This window comes from Trachemys scripta, chromosome 6, assembly GCF_013100865.1.
Source record: "Trachemys scripta elegans isolate TJP31775 chromosome 6, CAS_Tse_1.0, whole genome shotgun sequence".
NCBI classification, from domain to species: domain Eukaryota; kingdom Metazoa; phylum Chordata; order Testudines; family Emydidae; genus Trachemys; species Trachemys scripta.
In genome coordinates this window covers 85,758,664-85,775,404 of record NC_048303.1, presented here as the reverse complement: position 1 = coordinate 85,775,404, position 16,741 = coordinate 85,758,664, and the positions used below count along the sequence as shown (strand labels likewise).

At 44.0% G+C, this 16,741-nt stretch overlaps 1 protein-coding gene and 1 long non-coding RNA gene across 3 annotated transcripts; both read right to left on the bottom strand.

Moving 5' to 3' along the window:
* Nucleotides 1-1,877: 1,877 nt before the first annotated feature.
* Nucleotides 1,878-7,294, bottom strand: LOC117878909 (terminal uridylyltransferase 7-like). 2 transcript variants are annotated; one of them, XM_034773637.1, is made up of 5 exons: nucleotides 7,178-7,294; nucleotides 5,913-6,087; nucleotides 5,358-5,446; nucleotides 4,790-4,841; nucleotides 1,878-2,379 (listed from the first exon to the last, which is right to left on the bottom strand). In XM_034773637.1, exons 2-5 carry the CDS (start codon nucleotides 6,034-6,036, stop codon nucleotides 2,372-2,374), a joined length of 273 nt encoding a protein of 90 aa, XP_034629528.1. In that variant the 5' UTR covers nucleotides 6,037-6,087; nucleotides 7,178-7,294; the 3' UTR covers nucleotides 1,878-2,371. The 2 variants fall into 2 exon arrangements, with proteins under 2 accessions (XP_034629528.1, XP_034629527.1); XM_034773636.1 differs by lacking the exon at nucleotides 1,878-2,379 and having other exon boundaries at nucleotides 4,722-4,841.
* A 7,523-nt stretch (nucleotides 7,295-14,817) lies between these two features.
* Nucleotides 14,818-16,626, bottom strand: LOC117878910. Its single transcript, XR_004646128.1, has 2 exons — nucleotides 16,012-16,626; nucleotides 14,818-15,374 (listed from the first exon to the last, which is right to left on the bottom strand). It is a non-coding gene; the product is annotated as an uncharacterized LOC117878910 (long non-coding RNA).
* Between the last annotated feature and the right edge of the window lie 115 nt (nucleotides 16,627-16,741).

The window sequence follows — 16,741 nt, the reverse complement described above, 5'->3', positions numbered from 1 at the left end:
AATTCCTTCATCTGGATGCTGTGAACTGCTTCCATCTTTATTTGGATTAAAGAGAAGATATTTCAGGAAGGATCCCTGCTGTTTTGCTTGGTACTTTTCCTTCTCAGCCTTTTATTTACGATACTCAGCTCCTGAGGGTTTTCTTTTTCCTCTTTCTGCCATGGGGTATTTGAATATTGTTATGTACTGTGCTCCAGACTGCAAGCATTATAGCGTTAAGGATGGCTGACACACTCATCACATGGTTGGCGATTTAAACCACATTGCAGCCATCCCAACACATCTGTTCACTGCTTAAAAGTTCAGTGATTAGTAACATACACTCACTTACCTATTAAAACAGTTAATTACAGCATTTACACAGAAACAAAATTACCTTTTTCGACATTATAACCTGATACCGGTTGTTTGGAAAGTAATCCCCTTCCTCATGGTTACCCACTTGGAGTGTGACGTCATCACTTTTGTCGTTTATTAAGCGTTAATGCTGTTACTTTTCTTTTATGGACCTTATTTACTACATGTGAACCAGTTATAACAAAGAAAAGTTCATAATTATACAGCCCGATAATAACGCTAAGGTTTAATAACGCCAAAGATTCAGCATTATAAATCCAAAATGTGAGTAAAATGTTATTCTTTATTCTTCGGCACCAAAAAAAAAAACAAACAAAACACAATTTTCCACAGTATTCACTCGATTCTTAACCATCTACCTGCGACGTGTGTTAAAATGACCGCTTGACATGTATCAACCCACAATATCTCCGCTGTACATGAATTTCCGGCTATGCGACCTTGATGTATATTCAACTTAGGTGTCACTAGCATTGCAGCTCTTGCCACTGGCGGATGTGTTTCACTGTGGCGGAGTTATTGCTTATCAAAAATGCAGAGTGGGTCATCTTGACCCTACGTCTCAAATTTAAATTTTTTTTTGCTAAAATATTATTTATTTTTGCAGTAAATAAAAGATTTGATATATTAATAAATTCTCAGAAATGTAGAGAAATTAATAATAATTCATATTCCCTCCGTACGCACACGGGAATTGAAATAATGACATTTTTGTTATTTTAGATGAAAAAAAATACAAATTTCATTTTTTTTACATGTTATTTTTTCCCTCGAATTTGGTGCCCCATTTAACTTGGCACCCTAGGCAACCACCTAGTTTGCTTATATGGACGGGCTGCCTCTGTCTCAGTACCCAGAGAGCCAAAAAGACACTTGGCACTGAGCGGCACAATGGCACCACCTGTGGTACCTACACAGCACAACACAAGCTCCACAGCACCGGCGGCTACTACTTACACTCCCATACCGCCAGCAATGCTGACATTGGTACTGGCATTCATAGTACCACACCAATTCCCACCTCCCATGTTATTCCCACCAAATTGGTCCTACTGGGACCCATGGGCAGTATACAGGGCCCAACATCGTAAGCCCCCCAGCCCACCAAGTTCTAGAGCACCACAATCTCTATCATCACCTATACCAGGATCCTCAGAAGCGCAGGAGGATGTGACTGAAGAAACTGAGGAAACCTCAGACCAAGAAGCCTTACCATCAGCGAACCTGTCATCTTCATCACCAGATGAAACTATAATGCCCCCACCCCATACCACAGTGGATGACTTCAAGCAATTCCAGGAACTCTTCAAAAGGGTGGCAGTCCCTGGACATATTCCTAGAAGAGGTACTTGAATCGCAGCACAAACTACTGGATATACTTCAGACATCTACCTCAGCAAAGATAGTGTTGCTGATTAACGATGCTATGATGGAGCCTGCCAAAACCATCTGGCAGACACAAGCAACATCACCCCCATCATGCAAAAGATAGGATAAGAAATACTATGTGCCATCTAAAGGAGTGGAGTTCTTGTTAACACACACCAAAGGGGAAAGCAACACCATACTAAACAACCCCGTATGATAGAGAATGAAGAAGTTAGACCTCTTTGGTCACAAGGCATAGTCATCTGCAGCACTGCAGTTTCGCATAGCTAATTATGAAGCCCAACTGTCAAAATACACACACAAATATTTTGAGAATATCAGAATTCATTGGCAGCTTACCGGAAGACGAAAAAGAACAATTTAAAGCCAACATCGCCGAAGGCCATCTCATTGCTAGGACAGTGTCGCAGGGCTCACGTGACTCTGCGGAAACAGCAGCACGCTCCATTGCAACATCAGCGATCGTGCACCGTGCATCAAGGCTCCATCTCTTGCAGTTCCTGAGAGAGGTGCAGTCAACAGTCGAGGACCTGCCCTTTGAAGGCCCAAAACTATTTGCGGCCAAAACTGATGAGTCCCTTCATTCTCTGAAGGACTTTAGGGTAACATTAAAATCCCTGAGCATCTACACACCTGCAAATAAAAAGAAACAGGTCAGGTATTATACACAGAGATTCCCATTGCCACCGTACACACAACCGCACAGGCAGTTTGATCAACACCACAAGCAAAGCAGACCAGACATCGACAAAACCAGAATCAATCTTCGATGTCCCAACAATTCACCTCGAGACAGCACTCTTGGAGGTGTGGTCAAGGGCACAAGACAATCACTCATTCTAATGCTGGAACTATTTCCTGACCATTTGGATATTGCTTGTCACTGTTTTACCAAGTCTGGCGCACTATCACTGCAGACAAAGGGGTTTTGGAAATTATCCAAACTGGTTATTTCATCCCTTTTATCTCCATCCCACCACCCCATCTTCCCTCCTCATCCCTCTTTAGGGACCCCTCTCACAAGTACCTGCTGCAACAAGAAAAAAACCACATTATACACCTAGGCGCAGTGGCACCAGTACCCACACAGCACAGAGGCAAAGGGTTTTACTCACACTATTTTCTAGCACAGAAAAAGACGGGCGGGTGGAGGCCCATCCTGGACTTAAGAAAACAACAAATTTGTAAAACCCAATGTTTCAAAATGGTGACACTAACAACTATAATTCTAGCATTAGAAAAGGGGGACTGGCTCTCGGCCCTCAATCTACAGGACACGTATTTCCATGTTACCATCCATCCATCCCACAGAAGATTCCTAAGGTTCACCCTAGGAAAACAACACTTCCAATACAAAGTACTACGCTTCAGCTTATTGACCGTCCCAAGGCCTTTCTCCAAAGTTTTAGCATTTTTTCCCCCATATTCAAATTCAGCATATTTCCATATCTGAATGACTGCCTCATAAAGGCACCAACACAACATGAAGCAATAAATGCCACACAAAGTACGATACCCTTTTTTATGATTACAAATAAACACACAAAAGTCAACACTGATATCTATCCAGAAAATGGAATTCATTGGAGCTGGTCTTGACTGTTCAACAGCTACAGCAACCCTACCTCATCAACACTTCATCACACTCATCAACTTAATATCAACAGTGACAGACAGTCCACAAACATCTGCCAGAACATGCCTACAACCGTTGGGACATATGTCAGTAACGATGTTTGTCGTCAGTCACGCCAGGCTACACGTGAGATTGTAAAAACTGACAAGAAAGGAGCACAGAGGAAAAAACTACTAATGGGAGGAGAGGAGGGGAATCCTGTTCACGAGTTAAGACAATGGATTTTTGTATTGTAACTGTAGAGATACAAACTGCATCCTTCACCTAGGAGACAAACTGACAGCATGCATCTCTTATGAACAGAGGGTCACAGCCAACCTTGCTGCTAAAAGCTGGGACAAAGATTTTTTGGGTGAGACAACCTTCATGAGACAGGAAAAATGTGTTAGTTAGGCCCTGGCTCTTTTTTTGTTAAGTAAACTTAGATTTGTTTATAGTGAAAACAAGTGTAAGTGTTGTGTGTTAAGCTGAGCTGTGGTCTAAGGAGTAACTGGGAAGCTGCGGTGTACTGTCCCTTTGGGAACAGCAAGTCTGGTAATTGTGTGAGTGTCCAATGGTTTAGGGACTGGACACTGCAGGCATGCTTGGAGGACTCGGGTGTTGGAGTGTGCCTATCACTAACCTGGAAAGAGTGAGTGGGGTCTGTAGAAGCCTGGAAGGGAAAGTTTGTGTTGCCAGTAGCTGATGGAGTCAGAGAGTGATCCACATGTAGTGTTGTTGTAGCCGTGTCAGTCCCAGAGACAAGGTAGGTGAGGTAATCTCTTTTATTGGACCAGCTTCTGTTGATGAGAGACTCTAAGGTACGTAAAGGAGCACACCTTACCCTAGGGAGATTTGCACTACATTATGAGCTAGCAGAGGAATATTACAATCAACCTTTGTTTCTGTGATACCATCAGCAGTGCTCACAGAAAGAGCTTGGGGATTATTATAGAATGTTACACCTTAGAGTGTTGTGGTACACAGAATTTTAGGCTACCATCATATAATTCTATCCAAGGCACCTGCAAGGACTTAAGCATGTGAAGTAAATGAGACTACACAGTGCAGGAAGTTAAGCAGGTGCCTAAGTCTCTGCAAGATCACTGACTAAGTAAATATAGCAACATAAAAACTCCAACTGTTTTCCTTAGCTGTGAAGACATTTTGGAATTCAATGTAGAAAATGCTCCCTCCTCCAATTATATAAGCTTAATACCTTTACTCTTGTACCTGTTAATTTACTAGTGTATAAGAAGAATGAAACTATATATGGAGACAGATTTTCATTATTCTGGAAAAATGAAGTAAGCATTTGATTTGATGCATCTATTTAATAAAAGTTTTGCATTCAGTGAAAGAATATTGTGATAATGGCAAGGGGTGATTATGAAATGAAACTGAAAGCAGTGAACAAGTATTTCTTACCACTATTCTTCAGACTTTCTTGTACAAGTAAGAGAACATCTGGTTGAGCCATCTGTGAAATGGAATCAAAATAACAGAAGTTTATTATTTAAACTACTGAAAATTTTGAAAAAATGTAATTTTTAATGATGGATTTTTAATACTTTCATATTGAAAAGACAGAGGAGGATCTTGTGGTTGGCGCAGGATCACTGTGACACCTAAGGCAAGTCACAACATCTATCGCTCAGTTTCCCCATATGTAAAATGGTTATAAATATCCTGATCTGCCTCACAGGGTTGCTGGGAGCTGAGGTTTAACTCATTAGTGTTTGTGAAGTGCTTTGAGTCCCTTGGACTGAAGATGCTATTAGCACAGAGTAATACCACCACCACTACTACTACTTTAACAACGGATTAAAATGATTTTAGTTAAGAAACAGATAACGATAACTCCCCTTGGATCGATACATTTTTGTAAATAAAAATCACATTATCACTTGGCACCTTTGTTATTACTTGCTTAAATGTTACTATAAAAGTCAATTAAAGCCAATTTTACATCTATAATAAAAATGTGCTCACTTACATTGGCTGGAAACTGGACATCAATGTTTACATCAGAAGTTTTGAAACCAAATCTGCTACAGGAGGAGCCGTACAGCCTTAGCGAGCAATCTGCAAAGAAAGGAATTTTTTTAATTTACTCAACGTCTTAATACAAATCTTGGGTTGGAGTGCAGCCATTTTGCAATGCCTTGCCATCAGATTCTAGTCCTAGAACTGATGTAGAAAGCCATCAGAGGATCACCCCAATTGTGAAGTATCTTTCAGTAGCATAACAGTTCCTACACCTTATCCCTACAGCTGGTGAAGGGATTAATCCACACCCAACAGGGCATGGCTTGGGCCTCCTCTAAACCCTGCTGATTCCCAGCCACTAAGTCAGTGACAGTTGATGTAATTTAGAGCAACCTTCAGGCCAAAATGTTGGCACTACGTCACCAAGCAGAACATACTGACAAAATCAAATTATATTAGTGGTACAACTTGTCAAAATTTTAGAGATTAAGTTACTCTTGTGGAGAAAGATGCTTTTTCTTTTTAGTATATTTGACAATCAAACCAAATGGCAGAGTTATACCTGGCAATTTTTGGTGCAATAAATCTTCCATCGCTGTTTTAATTTTGAGCCTTTGTTCCAAATCCTCATTACTTAAGCCAAACTCTTGCACTACGTTTTCAATGGCAATACCAATAGCTTGCATCTGGGAAGGTGCTGGTAGTCAGGTAGTCAGCAGTTCTTCTTCTTGCTCTTCCTTCAAGGACAACCAAATGACTCTCTTCAATTGCTTTAATGGGCTAGGGGTAGGTATGCACAACCTACCGCCATAAACATTTCTGTCTGCCCATCTATATTATGGAGCTAGTAACCAGTTTCAAACAGTTGATGTGTTAAGACACCATTAAGGTCTAGAGAAACCAGGGTAGGTAGAAAGAATTATTGGATATCTTCTATCTAGATAAAGAGTTAGAGACTTCACGAGGCTTCAATAATTTACAAAAATCCATACACCTATATAAAAGGTATAGAAAAACATCCCTTTCTCCTTATAAGGAGTGGTATGGGATAATAGTATGGGATAGTGGTACAGGAAACCCTGTACATGCCTTTCAATTCCTTTTGTCTTCTGGGGCAAAGGCGAGGGAGAGGGGCAGGCACAGCAGGAGTTTCTTTCAGTAATAATAAAATGTCAAGTGCAGTTATGCTAGCAATAGTTTTAAATAAATATAAAGCTAAAGCTGTTATTTTAATTATTGATTTTGCTATATATTCTCTCATACTGGAGTATTCAAGAACCTTTTCATTTTATCTAGGCTATTTTCAAAATGCCAATTAAAATTTTTAAATTCATTCTTACCAACTCATTCTAAATCAAGTATATTATGGCTGTCAGAACTCCAGTAAATGACATATTAAGAAGAGAGCAGACACATTTAATTATACTATTACACAACTCGTGAACAACAAATAAGGTTAAATTGTTACAGCTTTTTATTACAAAACTTTAAAAGTTATGACCTACACAATAATACTGAATCATCATTAAAGGGAGCTTTCATTTAATGTATAGTTATTAGGAGATATCAGTAATCTCCTAGAGGCAGTCCTGAGTTCACTCTATGCTGGGGAAAAAAGTCTCAAACTACGTATTTGTTGCTTTTACCAATGTCAATGGACGCTGGTAGACAGTATATAGAGAAGCACTCTATGCAACACTAGCAGAATATTAAGCATGGTAAGAACAAGGCAAGACTTCAGGGTTAATATAATTGTATCATCATTAGCAGGATAACAATACTTAAACAAATATAAAGCATGGATATGTAAAAGTGTCATTAACTCACCTTTATGTTTTTCTTGTAATTCTTCTCTTTAATGTGTTTATAAGCAAATGTCACTGACTCAATCAAAGCATCACATAATTTGCAGGTATACTTGGCTGTTGAGTACTTTCGAGGACACTAAAATTGAGATAGGCAATCAACTAAGATATAGAAAGATGTTACCTTCATTTAACACATCTGGCAAGGTCAGTTAGATTGTCCTAGGATAGGGGTGGGCAAACTTTTTGGCCAGAGGGCCACATCTGGGTGGGGAAATTGCATGCAGGGCCATGAATGTAGGCCTGGGGCAGGGGGTTGGGGTGTGGGAGGGGGTGCGGGGTTCAGGGCAAGGGGATGGGGCGCTGGAGGGGTGTGGGGTGCAGGAGGGGGCTCAGGGCAGGGGATTGGGGTACAGGAGGGGGTGAGTAATGTGGGAGAGGGTTCAGGACAGGGGGTTGGGGCGCAGGAGGGGTGCGGGGTGCAGCAGGGGGCTCAGGGCAGGGGTTTGGGTGTGGGCTCTGGCCCGGCGCCACTTACCTGGAGCGGCTCTGGGGTGGCAGGGGTACGCAGTGGGGCTAAGACAGGCTCCCTGACTGCCCTGGCCCCGCGCCACTCCTGGAAGCATCCAGAACCACGTCCCTGCAGCCCCTTGGCGGGGAAGGGGGACAGAGGGCTCTGCCATTGCCCTCGTCTGCGGGTACCTCCCCCGAAGCTCCCATTGGCCATGGTTCCCCGGCCTTTATAATTTCTGGTAACCAGACTCCCGAGGCCCCACTCCTGCTCCGCCTCTTCCCCCAGGCCTGCCCCCTTCTCTGCCTCTTCTTCCCAAGACTCTATCAGCATCGCTCACTCCTCTCCCCTCCTCCCCATCATTTGTTGGATCGTCTCAAGGAGCCTGCCCGCAGGTAGGAGGTGGCCACAGCTGAGCAGAGGCTAGTGTGACATGGCACCTCCCCCTGCCCTGTGGTAACCAAACTTTTGGTTTGGGTGCCATTTAGGGTTGCCAGGTCCCCTTTTCGACCAGACTTCCTGGTTGAAAATCAGGCATTTGGCAACCCTAAATGGCACCCGGACACAGACGCCAAAAAACGGACTGAGACGGGTGGCAACCCTACCTAACTCTAAACCTAGGGCCAAGCTATTTGAATATTACATAGAGAGATACTTGGAAATTCGAATACTAAATGTAGTCAAAAGCAAAGGTACTCTAATCCTCTTTTTATTCATTTCCAGCCACTGAACCCCCATTTTGTTAAAATGTTATGGATTGGATCACTAACAGACCCTTTAGCTTAATAAAGTGCAATTCTTCAGTAAAAGTGCAAGCCTTTGATCTTCAATTCACAGATTAAAACCTATGTGTTTTATACCCAGAAATGAAAGCTTCTTGCTCTTGTGGTATCACCCACTGTTCAACTGTACCAGTATATTGGCTACGATTGTCTAGAAACGATTAAAATAGCAAATTAAAAACAAGACAGTGATCCCTTTTGGTTACTCAGAAAAGGGAAGGAAAGCCTCTTTTTCACCTCAAAGTAATCCACTTACGTAAAAATGGATGTACTATCTTAGTTGCATTAAGTTTTGCAAAATACACTGTATGATAAATTGGTTGTGTTTACAGCTAAGCTTGTGGCAGAAGTCTAGGTGTAAATATACTATCTATGCTTTGTGAGCAGCTTTATCAGCATTTTTGCAACAGTAGTTACTGGTCTAAAGTGTACAAATAAAAAAAACAAGTGATCTTTGGCTCCAGCAGGAATGAGTAACTACAGGCCAGATTTTCAAATGAGAGCCAGGATTACAGCTCACCTCTAGTTTAGGCACCCTAGTAGTGGGCTCTTCCAAGTGCTTTTGAAAAAATCTTTCTTACTCTGGAATCCTTCCACCGGCATCAGATTTTTTCCTGTATTGATTTTTAGAAGCTAACTCCAACAAGCAGAAAGAGAATTCATGCTCTGATATTTAGGAAGGTTGCCCTTGAACCACACATCTTTCAAGAAGCACTGTCAACTTTCATATTGTACTTTTTAAAAAACAACATTGCTATAAGGAACGCTTAAAATTACTAGCGTTGAAAAAATTGGGATTTATTTTTCCAATTTATTTGGGCATTTGATAGCACTTTGTCTAGCTAGCTTCCCATTTGTGTAGGCCATCCCCAGCAAGAGGAAAAATTAAAACAAACCCAAACATTTGATTGTGAAACCACAAAAAATGGCAAGGAGATTCAGCATATATAGTGTCTCAAACTACTTTTAATTGAAATGATTCAAACGAGATTTCAAGGTGATGAAAGGAATGCCATATCAGCTTCTGTCTAGGAATTGTCTTATGCTTTTTAACCCCTGAAAATGAAAAAATGCTGGTCTCTGTCCTCTGCAATTCCATCTCTCCCTAATAACGTCATCCTTCCTTCAGTCTGCTGCAATAACTGGGAAAGACAAATCTCTGGTATTTTACTCATTTCTCAACTTTTTTTTTTAAAAAAAAAAGACATTCCTCCTCACCCAATAACTCCAGTGCCTGCATCTGCTGTTCACAGCTTTCGTCCAACAGCAGTATAAAAACATTCATTTCACTGATGCTCATAGACTGGCTTGACAAATTAGCCCAATGGCTAAGGATATGTCTACGCGGCATTTTGGATCAAGCAGAAGTGAAGCTCCCAGCCCACGTTTACAATCTTGGCCTAGCAGGACTCACACTAGTGTTCTAAAAACTACCTGTGTAGACAGCACTTTGAAGTTGTGTCTCAGGCTGGAGCTTGGGCTCTGAAACCCACTCCACTCCTTAGGCTTCAGAGCCTGTGAATTCAACAGCAGTTTAGTGGTCACCTTTCTTCTCTTCCCTCTCAAGAAAACAAGCCAGTAGCTCTCTAGCTTGACTCAGTCCACTCACCTGGTCAAAATATCTATTCATTCGGTTCGAGGGAGTTTTCAAACTCTGGATCTCAGGGTTCTGACAGGCAGCCATGAAATTGATCACAGCCTTGTTAGTGTCACTCTTCTATAGCTTGGCAAAGCTACCAGCAACAGAGCCCTCTCCCTGCAAACTGAGGAAGATAATACTGCATCTGTTTACATCATGGGCTAAAAACTTTTTTAAAAACTTAAAATCCTGCAGAAAGTGATGGGAGAGGGGCCAGAAGACTTTTCAACATTGTTGAAGAGCATGTGAATCACACAGTGGAAGTTTCAAAATTAACAATAGTTTCCAGCTACTCTAAGAATTCACCAATGCGAGATTTGTTTAGAAGCCTCTCAACAGCCAATAAATAAGTCAAAACTTGGAAAAATCTAACCACCCACATGCCAATAGCAAGTAGGAAATATTCCTGGCAAGCAGGAGGTCTAAACCAGGGGTGGGCAAACTATGGCCCGTGGGCCAGATCCGGCTGCCGAATGTCCCTGTGGCCCCTTACCTCCAGGCACCTCCCCCGGCAGCTCCCATTGGCCGAGAACGGGGAACCACGGCCAATGGGAGCTTCAGGGAAGGTACCTGGAGGTGTGGCAAGGGCAGCACATGCGGCGCTTCCTCCCCCAGGGGCCACAGCGCTTCCTGGAGCGGAGCCAGGTCCAGGGCCAGGGCAGGCATGCAGGAAGCCTGCCCTGGTCCCATGCGTGCCGCTGCCACCCCGGAGCCCGAACCCCTCCTGCACCCCGCCCCCCAACTCCCTGCCCTAAGCCCCCTTGTACACCCCGCACCCTTCCTGCACCCCAACCCCCTGCTCTGAGCCCCTGATGCACCCTGCACTTCTGTGCACCCCAACCCCCTCCCGCAGTCCACAACCCTCCTGCACCCCTATCCTGAGCCCCTTCCTGCACTCCAACCCCCTGCCCTCAGCCCCCTCATACACCTCGCACCCTCCTCTGCCCCAATCCCTTGCCCTGAGCCCCTTCCTGTGCACCCCAACCCCCTACCCCAGCCCTGCATACAATTTTCCCACCCAGATGTGGCCCTCGGCCCAAAAAGTTTGCCCACCCTGGTCTAAACCATCAGTTTCTGCTCAACTTTTAAAAAATAAAATCTTAAATTTCTAATCCTTTTGGGAGTCCTGCTTTAGCACCATGTATGTAGCTTTAATGCTACTGTTCAGAACCCTGTGGGCAGCAGTGTAACTGACAAGAATAATGTAAATTTCACTCAGCTGCCATTTAGAGAAAGCTATGACCAGAGGCTGCAAGTATAACAACACCCAAAAGGAGACCCACACAACCCACCATTCTTGCACCAGACAAGAGGCTGGAGTAAGGCTAGAGGAGCAGAGACCCCATCTCCATATAGCTGCAACAAGGCTGGCCAGAGTGTGCATTTTCTCTCTACCAGCAGCAGGCTAGTGAGGTGTCCTTCAAATTTATCTGGTACCTACCAGCCAGAAGCTGATAGTAAACAAGGAATGAGCAAGCAGGCTCTAGGGATAGTACTCTACCTTTTTGCTACTAGGACTTCTAGCAGAGAAGGAAGTCTGAATGGGTTTTCCCCATTTTGACTCTGTCACCCCCTCCTTGCCATTCTTTCATACTGACTCTCTAGCTTAGGGGTGGGCACCTTTTTGGCCCGAGGGCCACAAAGGGAAATAGAAATTGTATGGCAGGCCATGAATGCTCACAAAATTGGGGTTGGGGTGCAGGAGGGAGTGTGGGGTCTGGGGTGGGGATGAGGAGTTTGGGGTTGTGGTGTAGGAGGGTGCTCTGGGCTGGGACTGAGGGCTTCAGAGGGTGGGAGGGGGATCAGGGCTGGGGCAGGGGTGCAGGAAGGGGTGCAGGTTCCAGCTGGGGGTGGAGGCTCTGGGGATGAGAGGTTTGGGGTGTACGAGGGTGCTCCGTATTGGGATCGAGGGGTTTGGAGAGCAGAAGGGAGATCAGGGCTGGGGCAGGGGATTGGGGTTGGGTGCAGGCTCCGAGCAGCGCTTACCTCAAGTGGCTCCCGGAAGCAGTGGCATGTCCCTTCTCTGGCTACTACGCATGGAGCGGCCCCCGACCCTCCTAGTGCCGGAGTGGGGCCAGGTGGCTGTTTCCGGGAGCTGGTGTGGCCCCAGAACCGGCTGGAGTGCCGGAGCAGGGCCAAGCCGCATGGTGGGGCCCCCGACCCAGCCCCCCAGGTGGAGTGCCGGAGTGGGGCCAAGCCCCAGATCCCGCTCCGCAGCAGGAGCTCGCGGGCCAGCATAAAACGACTAGCAGACTGGATCTGGCCCATGGGCCGTAGTTTGCCCACCCCTGCTCTAGCTAATGGCAGTAAAACATTTGAGCTCTGCAGTCCTGTCGTTATGCTCTTACAGAACTCTACCTCCCCTTGATCAATATAAATGCTCTGATTAATGAAATCTGCATATCAAATAAGTGATAATGCGTGGAATTCTGCTGCTCATCATAAGTTAATACTAATTTTTGTGAGCACTGAAATAGCTGTTTATAAAACAACAATATGCAAAGTGAGTAAAAACTCCTATCATTAGTTGATAGCTATAATATTGGTTGAGACCAACTAAATGGTAAACTAAGTATTTAAACAGAGCATAAGAAGCAACTCATCCCATGTCCTCACTGTATCAGCTTTCCTTTAGTTCCTAAAAATGAAATAAGAAAGCTATGAATTTCCATAAGAGGCCACAAAAGGTTCAGGGTACATCTACACTGCAAAAGAAAAAGAAAAACAAAAAACCACACCAAAACAGCCAGTCTCAAAGCCCAGGTTAACTGACACAGGCTCACACTATGGGGCTAAAAAGAGCAGTGTAGATGTTCTTGCTTGGCCTGGAACCCGGGTTCTGTAATCCACCGCCTTGCTGGGTTTCAGAGCCCAGGCTCCAGCCTGAATGGGAACATCTACACTGCTATTTTTAGCCTCGTAGCAACAGCTTGGATCAATTGACCTGGGCTCTGAGACTTGCTGCTGCAGGATTTCTTTGGCAGTACAGACATACCCTTAGTGCCCTAGATTAAGCTTCAATCTTGGGACCTGATTCACTTATTCATTAAGGGTTGTCCTCAGTTCAGTTCTGCTTAACCAACCGCAATGAGGCAAACAACAGCGCTTCTAGTAAAAGACAGAGACGGTGCTTGAGCAGCTACCAGATGGAACATGGGAGCGAGAGGTTCTATGGCAGTTGACTGAGTGAAGGAGTTGAAGGGATGGGAAGATGTAATAAAAACTTGTTAAGGACAACTAAGGGCTGGTCTATGCTGGAAACTTAGATCGGCGTAGCTACGTCTCTCAGGAGTGTGAAAAATCCATACCCCTGGGAGATGTGGCTATGCTGACCTAACCCCTGGAGTAGACATTTGTCAGGGACACAACTCCAGGCTCTGGGTGTCCATAAACTTCTCACTGCCAGAAGCTGGGACTGGAGGACAGGGGATGAATCACTCGATAATAGCCCTGTTCTGTTCATTCCCTCTGTAGCACCTGGCACCGGCCACTTGTTGGAAGACAGGATACTGGGCTAGATGGACCATTGGTTTGACCCAGTAAGGCTGTTCTTACATTGTCAGTCACCTCATTTATATCTCCAGAGACAAAATGCTATCATATACCAGTTTAACGAAATTCCCCTTTTATCAAGCTATACTAGTTCTCACTCACTAGCACTGCGCAATGGCACTGCAAATCTTCACATCAAGGAAGTTTAACAAAAGACAACATCTAGATAGTTAAACTTTACAAGGTTTAGCACAAGGGAAAAAATACACACTCCTCGCCCTTTTTGGGGCGAAGAGGGGCAGCAGGGGAAGAATAGAGACAAGTCATTCATTGTTCTTTTTAATGAACTAAAACCTTTCTAAGCATGTGGTTTACACTGTTTCACCATCCAATTTAGTGCTTCTCTACTTGAAGGTCACTATGCTATCAGAATAACATTTTATGCCAAGATTGGTGAATATGTCTCTATAGTAAGAAGCAACAGAGGGTCCTGTGGCACCTTTGAGACTAACAGAAGTATTGGGAGCATAAGCTTTCGTGGGTAAGAACCTCACACTTCTTCAGATGTTAGTCTCAAAGGTGCCACAGGACCCTCTGTTGCTTTTTACAGATTCAGACTAACACGGCTACCCCTCTGATACTTGATGTCTCTATAGTGTGGATCTTATTCGTCTCTCCTTATAGAGGAAAAGTTCCTATTCAAATCAGAATAAGCCTTCCACCCCGCCCCCCCATAACAACTTCCCATTTTACACAATAGTGTAAGGCTTTTATTTTAAAGTTACAGATTGAAACATGTACAGAAGTTACCTGCATGAGAAGATAACATATTAAGTTAGCTATTTTCCATGTTGTCTTATTCCCATTTCCTTTTCACCTTTTTTAGCTAATTTACTGAACAAGTTGTGTGTAAGTTTACCATGTGGTCTTGGAGCAAGTAATGTCAATCACTTGTGCAACTTCTTCAACACTGCCTAAATACTGGAGAAATTTATATTAAGTTGTATATTTAATTTATATTAAGTTGGAAAAATTCAGAATATTAAAGTTGCAGACTGGGACATTACACTTATTATTATATACTTGTCTAAAGTTTATAAAGTGATTAACTTATCAAACCAACAAGATGGTTTCATAGTACGACCAGTTTATAAAAACAATCTTTGTATCATATATTGTAACAATATTGCTTAAAATGCTGCCATTGAGTACAGTTGATACATTGCAAGACAGAAGTGTTACGGAACAGAAATGGTTTTATTTAGCTTTTTGCATTAACATTGAACCTTAAAGTTGTACTTTCTGGACAAGCACACAGTAATCGATTTTACTTTAAAAAACTATGTAAAAAATGTGTTCATTACCACAGTTTCCTTTCTGTGTGTCTGACATTTCTTCATTTAAGTCTTTCAGAAACTGTCTTTTTACATTTCTGCTTCCTGCACCTTCAACCTCATGAAAAGAGTCTTTTCTTGTCCTGTTAAGCACAGGAATCCAAACTGTAGATTTGTACTCTCTCCAGCTGTCTGAATTGCCACAATGGTCATCGGATATCCATTTCTTAATCTGGTCTTTTCAGGTATCATTTATTCTTACTCCTTGGTTCTGACCCATGTTTTTAAAAGAATTTGAGCTATTCAGAATACTATGTGGTCCTTTTCTGGGACTGTTTCCAAGTGACCTTGTGTTCCCTTTTTCTTCGGAAAGCCCATATCTATTTTTTTTTTTTTTTGCCATGTCCATAATCCTCCATGGGGTGGTAGTCCTGTTGGGTTCCTCTTCAATTTCTCTTCATCTAAAACTCCACAAATCCACAAATAAGATCTATATCACTAAACGTCAAGCATTTGCATTTCTTTTTACTGTATTTCTTTATTCTGTATCAAAGCAATACTACTAATTTAATTTGAAACTGAACTGTGCCTGTCATCATTCCCCTCTCCCTCCCCCCGGAAGCTGTAACTCAAATTTAAGACAACATTTTGAAGGACTAAAACCAGGCATGAGTAAATGAAACATGTCACCCATCTGAAAACCATTAGGTTTAGATATAGCAGCACACACGTAGAGGAAGAAAACGGTAGATGTACAAAGGTATATATAGACACTTAAAGATGCAGGCAGGCACTTTTGAAATATCCAATGTGGCACCTAACCTTATGTCTAGTGCAGATGTACCCTGAGTGAGTTAGCTTCCTAATTGGGACTTCGGTGACTAACCTGTTGAAATGCTTTCATAAATCCTACTAGGCCCTACACCTGCATCTTTAGGTACCTAAATACCTGTGTACATCCGACACAGTCTTGAATTCTCTCTCTCTCATATATTTTATGAAATTTTCTATAAATAAAATAGGTTATTTTCAAATGAAGTGGTCTAAACCACACAGACGTTGCACTTAAAATTAAGACATAATAAATTAGGTGAATACCTAGATGGATGTACTGGTACTAAATCCATGATTACACAGTGTTGTGGAGCTTCACAATTGCTCCAGGCTACTGGCTAAAGAGAGAATTTACACCCTTCAAAATAACTTTCCACACACTCCATAGATTAACAAACAATCAGCCATACAACTATATATTAGTGATCTAGCAACATGTTCACTCTCCAGCCTCCCCGCCCCCGCAGGACCTGACGGGCTCCAACAAGGCCAGCGGATACGCCAGCCCCGCTCGCAGCGGGCGGCCCTGGCCCAGACACTCGCGCTGCGAACTGCCGACCCGTGAGGCCACCTCACCGGGCCGGCAGCGAGGGGAGCCCGCCGCCCCCGGGGAGCCGGTCCCCGCAGCGCACAACTACCGCCCGCTAGGGTCGAGAGGCCGGGCCAGCAACGGGGGACGAGGGGTTAGCAGGAACTCAGGGGCCCAGCCCCTGCTCCCGTGCCTGCCCCGGCACGGGGTTCCCCGGGGAGTGCCAGGAGCCGCGGGGCAGCGAGACAGGCCGGGCCGCAGGGGGGAGGGGGAGTAGGGACATAAGGCCAGGGGGCGGGGAAGCTGCTCCGCGGTCACCGCCGGGGGGGGGGGGGGGGGTCAGGCTCGCGCGCTCGGGAGCCCAACAGCCGCGGAGGGGTCGTGGGAAGGGCTCGAGCAGAGCTGCAGCCCCGGGAACGACGCTCACCCTCGGCTCTTCCGGTTATTGCTCCCTCTTCATTGTGC